Source organism: Coptis chinensis, chromosome 3 (genome assembly GCF_015680905.1).
Source record: "Coptis chinensis isolate HL-2020 chromosome 3, ASM1568090v1, whole genome shotgun sequence".
Taxonomy (NCBI): domain Eukaryota; kingdom Viridiplantae; phylum Streptophyta; class Magnoliopsida; order Ranunculales; family Ranunculaceae; genus Coptis; species Coptis chinensis.
In genome coordinates, this window is record NC_141458.1 from 70,750,554 (window position 1) to 70,759,200 (window position 8,647).

At 37.4% G+C, this 8,647-nt stretch overlaps 1 protein-coding gene across 1 annotated transcript; it reads left to right on the forward strand.

Moving 5' to 3' along the window:
* Positions 1-1,359: 1,359 nt before the first annotated feature.
* Positions 1,360-1,899, forward strand: LOC147510626 (uncharacterized). Its single transcript, XM_086598199.1, has one exon. It carries the CDS (start codon positions 1,360-1,362, stop codon positions 1,897-1,899), a length of 540 nt encoding a protein of 179 aa, XP_086454325.1.
* The last annotated feature ends 6,748 nt before the right edge of the window (positions 1,900-8,647 follow it).

Sequence of the window (8,647 nt, forward strand, 5' to 3'; positions counted from 1 at the left end):
AGAAGGAACAGGATGAACTCATTGAGCTTTTAAAGAAAAATTGCACAGTGTTTGTATGGACGGTCGAACAAATGCCTGAGATTCATCCTTCACTTGCATGTCACAGGCTAGATATCGACAAAACACAAAAGTCAGTGCGTCAGAAGCCTCGCCTAATGGCTCCCGATCAAAAGCTCAAAGTGAAAGAAGAGGTCAACAAACTTCTAAGTGTTAATTTTATTAGGCATGTACTATATCCGAAATGGATATCCAATATAATAGCAGTCCCTAAGAAAAATGGAAAACTTAGGATCTGTGTTGATTTTACTGATGTCAATAAAAAATGTCATGTTCACCCATACCCCTTGCCTCGTATTTCTGAAATGGTTGATGCCACTTCAAGGTTTAAACGAATTTCTTTTATAGATGCCTCAATGGGATTTTATCAAATTGCATTAGCCGAAGATGAACAAGAACTTACAACTTTCATAACAGACCAAGGCTTATTGTGCTACAAGGTAATGCTTTTTAGTCTAAAAAATGCACCGGCAACATATCAGAAATTCATAAATACATCATTTTCAAACATCTTAGGCAAGTTTATGGAAGCTTATATTGATAATATGGTCATCAAGTCGTATGAAGAGTCTTCACACCTTCATCACTTGCAAAAATTCTTTGATCGGCGTGTGAATATTTGAATGCGTCTAAATCCATCAAAATGCACATTTGGGTTAGCATCGGGTAAATTTCTTAGATATCTTATGACCAAACAAGGCATTGAAGCTAATCCTGATCAAATCCGAGCAATTACCGAAATGCCCTCGCCAAAAACCAAGAAGCAGATCTAGCAACTTACGGGTAGGATAGCCGCTTTGGGTAGATTTATCTCAAAATATTCAGATTGGCTCCACCCCTTTTTCCAAGCCATTAAAGTATCTCCGAAATGGATAGATGAGTGTGATGTAGCTTTTCAGAAAATGAAAGAATACCTAGTACAACCGCCAATTCTTGCTAGTCCTACCACCGGACAAACAATTAGCATCTATTTGGCAGCATCAGAAATAGCTGTGAGTGTCGTCTTATTCATTGATGATGAAAATGAACAACCAATTTTCTTCATAAGTAAGACCATTACAGCTCCAGAAGCAAGGTATTCAAAGATCGAGAAAATAGCTCTCTCACTTGTCTATATTGCACGAAGATTGAAGCCTTATTTCCAAGGGAGTATCATAAATGTATACACTGAATACCCCTTGAGGAAAGTTCTTCAAAATGCTGATTCGAGCCGATTAACAAAATGGGAAACATATTTGAGTGCCTATAAAATTATCTACAAAGCCCGATCATCTGAGAGAAGGGCACGCATTGGCGTCACTTATGGCAAATTTTCCTGTCGATGACATACTGACCATGGATGAGCAGTTTGAGGAACCTCCTCTTAATCCACAACAAGGATCGGCCGATCTTTCCACAATAGCCGACCCTTCTTTATGGATTCTACACACGGACGGTTCCAAGAACAAATCAGGTTCATGCCTTGGTTGTGTTTTGATCCGACCTGATGGCGAGAAAATTGAAAAATTTGTTCGCCTCGGATTTTGCACATCAAACAATGAAGCTGGATATGAAGCGGTTCTTTATACAATGCGAATAGCACTTGACCTGGGGGCGACAAAGATCGAGTTATTCACTGACTCAGAGCTTGTTGCGAATCAATTTGGCAGATCTTTTGTTGCTCGAAATGATAGGATGGCTACATATGTCCAAAAAAAGCATGAGTTATCCATTCATTTCAAATCCATTGCAGTTCATCAGCGCTCTCTCAATGATAATCGTCACGCTGATGCCTTAGCCTATCTCTCTATCGCAGTTGATGTTAATAATGAAAGAACCAGCCTACTTACCTACCTACAATAAAGTTTAATTCAATACAAACCCACACTCAGAGTCCACACTCAGAACCAGCCTACTTACCTACCTACAATTAAGCCCATGCTCAGAGCTTATCTACTATAAAGCCCATGCTCAGAGCCCAAAAAACCCACGCTCATAGCCAATGCTCAGAGCTTATCTACAATAAAGCCTATGCTCATAGCCCAAAAAGCCCACGCTCAGAGCCCATGCTCAGAGCTTATCTATAATAAAACCCATGCTCAGAGCCTAAAAAGCCCACGCTCAGACTCAATTTATAGCCTACCTACCCACATAACACAAAGTTTATTCAATTAAACACGTGTCTTGAACATTTGTGAGGAAGTTGTTTGACCGAATCAATCAACTTCCACAACTTCGTCAACAACTTCCACAACTTCGTCCACAATCAAGATTCACTTCCATCAACATCAGATCCTGTGACGGTTCTCCAGCAAGTTCTCCAACTTCATCCCACGATTGGAATATTGGAGAACGATGAAGTAACTATCACCAATCCGACATATAAAATCCAACATTGGTCATTCTCCAGAACTACGCAACCGAGATTTGATCCCAAAGCAATACAACATTTGGTTGGGTACGTAGGCAACTTCAAACCGAAGTCCAGTCTCAACTCTCACAAACAACCATCCCCTTCGCAATCTCTTCCGAAAAGATCACTTCCTACCCAACTAGTGTGTTTTGGCAAAACTTGTTGAAACACATCTCATTAGCGGTGAATAAGGAAAAGCTCCTTTGAACTTAGATTAACATATGTATAATAATTTAATCATCTAGAGATAAACGTGCAAAACATGAGCAATAAAATACAAAAGCAGAGTTGTTTCCGAGACTTTTGGAGAGCGTCCTTAATGTGGGTTCTCACAGGGGTGTGTTGTAATCACAACTTTCTGATAGATTCACTCAAGGTTCGTTCTCTCAAGTGTAGTGGGCACTTATATTCCTCGCATACTCAAATGAAGTCCAAAGAAACTGGGGTTGATTAATCACACTTGCCACTTACTATCACACTATCCTATTCCTAATTGAGCTAAAGGTCTTTTATTAAGAGTTACGGGGCTAAGGTAATGGTTTAGAAAGAAACAGGAAGGGCAAAACAAAATCTGATAAGTTAGGAAACTGGGTCATCAAGATACTTATAACCAGAGAAGAACCTCGTTTTGTTATTTGCTTCCAAATTGTGATACATTCTTTTAGCCCTTTGGCTTTGTGACTCCATATGATTTTGAATTTTTGGGAGTTCTAACTTTTCTTTTGTTTCTTTTTGTTTTTGATATCATCTCCTTTTGATGTTGAACCTTCGTGAGATTCGATTTTTGATTCCTTTGATATTTTTGGAGTTTTGGTTTTTGGTGGGTCTTTCTTTTCTTCTCTTTATTTTCTTTTCAAAACAACTAACTGATCTGTTTTTGTAGAAGGTCTTATGTTCTCTTTTTTTTATATCCATCTAATTCTCAACTCGTCAGCTGGGTAAGCTTTTTATTGGGTGTTGTAACGGGTCAGGAATTTATGGCGAAGAATAAAAAGGCTTTTATAAAATGGCCGGTGAAGGCTCAAAAGGGATAACTAGAGGAAAACTATCTTTCTGGGTTTTTAACTTTTATTTTGCTATATCGATCTAAAAAGATCCTAAATTCTCTCCTAAGATATGGCGTGGTGATCAAGCAAGTGGACGTGTGGTCTTTCTATCCGGACATCCTTTGTATCATCACTCAATAATCATTTAGATGAGGCTTTTAGCTAGATTCTCACAGGATATGAAACTTAATTGTTCTAACCTTAGCTTCGGAAACTCACTACTATATACAAACAAATACCGATTCTTGCCATTCATGAAAAGATGCAGAAACTATTGTGCGTATATTAGTCTAAGTACGAAGAACAAGTCCTTACTATATTGCTATAATGAGACTTCTAAATTTTTTTTTCATCATAGAAAAATGAAACAAGACTTTTTAATACTAAATGGAAAAATATTTTTGGTCTTTTTTGAATTTTTTTGGAAAGGAAGAAATATACTATTATATATACTATATAGAAAATGCCTAGTTTTTACAAAATGTTACTATACCAACTCTATGATAGAACTATGTTTGTCCTCAAAATATGAAGAGGTAAGGAAAGAGATTACCATGGAGGAAATGAATTCCATCTATAGGCTGAGCTGAGTGAACTGTCGAGTGGCATCTTCAGCGAAGTAATCCACTTTCTCATTCGGGCGTGCTTGCTCGGCAGCTAGTGGATACCAAAACTTCTGGAAGCAGTAGGCATAGATAGGACCTGTGGTAGCGTCCATGACCTCCACTAGGGCGTTTGTGTCATCGAACCCCCAATGTTGCATGATCCTTGTGACCAGGACTTATAGAGGGGTTGTTGACTTCTTGGGTTAGCAGAGTTGTTCAAAGATAAAGGAGACGATGCAGAAGCTATTCTTCTGCTCTTGAAGAATCCATAAAATATGAAGTATCGCCTTAACCTATATCCGAAGGCTTGGCTGAGCCTAGCATGTTGTAGGCTGTCCACTGAGATACTGCCAACTGGTTCCTTCGTAACGAACTCTGAAATGCGCAGTGAGACTTGGGGTTTTTCACCCCTTAAGAAGAGTCTCTGCCATCATCACATTGATGGTCTTGTTGTTTGGGGACTGTTCCATCTGAGCTCAGACATTCAGAGGAATCCCTAGAACTGCACTCACCACCTCCCTGGTGAGCTCAAGCATCCTTCCATCCTTGACAACCATTATGTTGTCCTCCTCCCCTCTAACCATACCATTGTTGAATGAAAGAGTGAGAGGAGAATAAGCAGCTCCTCCCAACAAAACCAAAGGTTTCCATCCTCTTCTTCTAATCTCAGCCTTGAAGTGCACTTTAAATAGATTGGAATTGAAGATGGGTTCAAAATTTTGCTCCGACACGATTTTAAAACCTCGAGCCATTTGGAGTTGGAATTGATCAAATATGGATTTTTATATGGAATGGGGGTTGAAATGGAGGAGGATGTAAAAATTTGGAGTGGTGGTGTTTTGGGGTGAGGTCGCGGTCGGAGTTGAACTGGGGTGTGGTCGCGAGCTTTTAAGGGGCTAGGGTTTCGACAATTTGGGAAAGATGAATTGGGCTGGGCGGACATGAGTTATTTATATAGGATGATAGCTTGTGTGAGGCACGTGGCTTTTTAAATTATTTTGAAATTTTGACCCAAGCCCAAATGAAATCAGGTAATTCTAATCTTGTCCTCAGTGCCTTACCAACTTTAAGAGCTTATCCGCATTTCGTTACTCGTCCGATCTTGACTCGTGAGGTACCAAAATGATCAACATCAAAAATTCCACGTAGCGGTGTAAAGTACACTCACATCCAACGTGGATAAGAAACAGATGAAGGAAAGAAATGAAAAGAAACTGTAGGGAAATATATACAGATAACAAAAGGAAAATTTTAATTAATTTTTTTGGGTTTTGAATAAGTTTGACTGAAAATTTTAAAAGTTGGGTCGTTTTAAGTCAGATCCCCAAGACTTGAAGTTTTTGAAAACTTGAGTTAATCCCAACCAGATGGTTGGATTACTCTCTTAGATTGTGTACAATGCACTAGAGGATAACACGTGTATACTTTATAAACATAATTTTTATGAGGTTGAAGACCAGGGAAAGTTGGTGTTTGACAATTCAAGCACCAACTTTCTCTCATATAACTCGTCTCTTACGTGCGTATGAACTCTTACCCAAACTAGAGATGGTTTTTGGTATAAGTATCCATTTCTTTAACTGCAGTTCTCTGGGATGTGCTTGCACATGGTCATTGAAACTTATCCACCTAGTCTTGCTAGGTGGATGGTTTTTGTTTTTAACAGAAGACATTTTTTGTGAAAGTTTTTGAAAGGGAGATTGAGAAGGGAAATTTTTTAGAGAAGAACGGTGAAGAAAGCTAAATTTTTGAAATTTTTGTACAAGTTTGAGTCTTTTAACGTCAGATTCTCGAGACAAATAGAGAGGTAGAGGCAAAAAGATAGAATTAAACAGAGAATAGTATCACTTTGGGTTACTCTATTTGTTTAATTCTCGTTTGGAGACATCTTGTCTTTTTTTTTTAGTTGATTTTCTCATGCAAAGATATCTCTAACCATATAGAGATTTTGACAAGAAGATCAAAATTATACGTGAGTCCGGTATCATTTTGGTTACTCTGGGCGTATAATTTTTATTTTTATATCCTCTAGTTTTGAAAACTATGGAGAGATGTTTTTAAAAACTCATACTTCAAAAGCTGTGATTCTAAACTCTAGTACTTCTTTTGGAAAACAAATCATAACAAACGTTCTTAGGCAACTTTTGTGTCGGCTCTGTGGCAAACCCAATCTAGACAGACAAAACTTCAACTACGCAAGTTGGGGGATTTACTGCGTAAGACATGGAATGTCCTGACTCGGTTAATAGCTCGGTGATATAGGTGACCCTTAGTAAGCAAAGCTGATCTCAAAACCGTCCCTAGATTGTGTAATTTTAAGGGTTGGTCTGTGTAAAATCCATTGCCCGTTTTGTTTTTAAAAAATCACTTAACTATTGATGTATCGAGAATCTATCATTATAAGCGCGGTGAAAACAACAATTTTATTAAAGAAAGAAAAATTTGTTTTTGGCTTTTTGGTTTTTATGTTCGTAAATTACTATGACAGAAAAATATAAACTATAAAACTACTAAGAAAAATCACTATGACAAAAGTGATCCTCCCAATAAAAGGTGCTTGAAATTAAGTGATTCTAATTGAGAACCTACGTGGGGTTTGGCTTGCCCTAGATTGTGCACTTCTTTATTTTGCAAGAAAGCGAATCTAGTGAAGAGGACTAACTCTATTGCTAGATAATCTAGTCTCTCCTCTCCTACTATCTAGTTAGCCCTATTTTGTAGCTATTCCAACCAGAGAGAAAGACGAAGCTCGAAACAATTAGAATTCACCCATAGAAGGAAAAAGTTTTTGAAATCAAGGGCTCCAGCTGACAACCATCCCATGGAATGGCATGCCTATGGAAGACGAGACATGTTAAACAACCATGAGAGACAATTATAAGACACCTTCACTCAATCCCCATCACCCTCTGCTTTGTTTCATATCTCTTCTTTGTAGAGGAAAGACTACTGAAGCTTTAATATTGTAGTGAGTATACTTCAAAATAGTTTAGATTAAAAGTTGAGGTTCATCTTAAATTGTTTAGAGTTTAAGTGAGGGAGATACGAAGAAGAAAGGTAGACACTTGAATATTAGAATGGTTCTAAGCTAATGAACTTAAAAGCTTTGATTGTTTGATTGAAATAACTTGAAAACATGAAAGGAAGATTGATTAAAACATTGAAATGAAAGCAACAAACAAGATTGAAGATGAAAACAAAGAACAGGTAACAAGCTTGATTGAAATAAAGAAAATGAAATAACAAGTTGATTAAAAGAAAATAAAACAACAAGAAATTAAAAACATGAATTGAAAAACAAGACAAGAAAAATAAACAAACCAAATGGTTTGGATCCTAAGATAATGGATGAGTTCTCTCTCTCTTGCTTTTTGGTTATATACCTCTACTTTCGCCATTTATAGATTTGCCCTTCTCCATTACAAACTAGACACCTCACCCCTTTCACTTTTGCTTTTGCTTTTGCTTTTTGGTGCCTTCTTGACCAAGATAGATTTAGGGATAAGTTTTCATAATTTGAAATAATGGCCTCCATCTTTGGTATTCTGAATTAAGGACTTTAACTGTTGACTTTGACTTTTTTAGCACTTTTCCATAGCAGCTATTTGTCTTCATAATAATAAGCGTGATTAATACTTCTTTTAGTGTTAAGACGCAGCTTTTATGATAAGTGGTCTGAAATACTCCTTAACCTAAAAAAAACATTAAAAGCTATTAGTTGTCTTTTCGTTAAGTGTAAGAAAGATTGTAATGCAGTAAAATACGAGTAATAAAACGCACATTTGGGAGTTGATCACCACCCCCCAAATAGCATCTTGTTTGTCCTCAAGCAAAGATGAGAGAAAAACTAAGATCACAAATGAGTGATTTATTATACGTTACACTAATCTCGTTTCGTAGAGTGCGATTGCATTGACCATTTGCAACAAGGCTTTAAACCACTAGGAATTCCCTAGTGGACGAGCTTTAAGCCTTGTGAGAGTTTTCCAGTGAAGGTACTCACAAACTTCTTCTATTTAGTACAAAGGGTCTTGTTTCCTTATTTATTCTCAGAAGTCCATACATCTCATTAGCAGTGAATAAGGACAAGCTCCTTTGAACTCAGAATAACATATGTACAATAATTTAAGCATCTAAAGATAAGTGTACAAAACATGAGCAATAAAATGCAAAAACAGAGTCGTTTCCGAGGCTTTTGGAGAGCTTCCTTAAAGTGGGTTCTCACAGGGGTGTGTTGCAATCACAACTCTCTGATAGATTTACTCAAGGTTCATTCTCTCAAGTGCAGTGGGCACTTATATTCCTCGCATACTCAAATGACGTCCAAAAAAACCGGGGTCGATTGATCATGCTTACCACTTACTATCACACCATCTTATTCTTAATCGAGCTAGATGTCTTTTATTAGGAGGTACGGGACTATGGTGATGGTTTAGAAAGAAAAGGGAAGAAAAAAACAAAATCTAATAATCTGAGAAATTAGGTCTTCATGATACTTGTAACTAGAGAATAACCTTATTTTGTTCTTTTGCTTCCGAATTGTGATA

Excerpts from the sequence above, each read along its gene's own strand:
- LOC147510626 (XM_086598199.1), top strand. The coding sequence starts at position 1,360 with ATGGCAAATTTTCCTGTCGATGACATACTGACCATGGATGAGCAGTTT.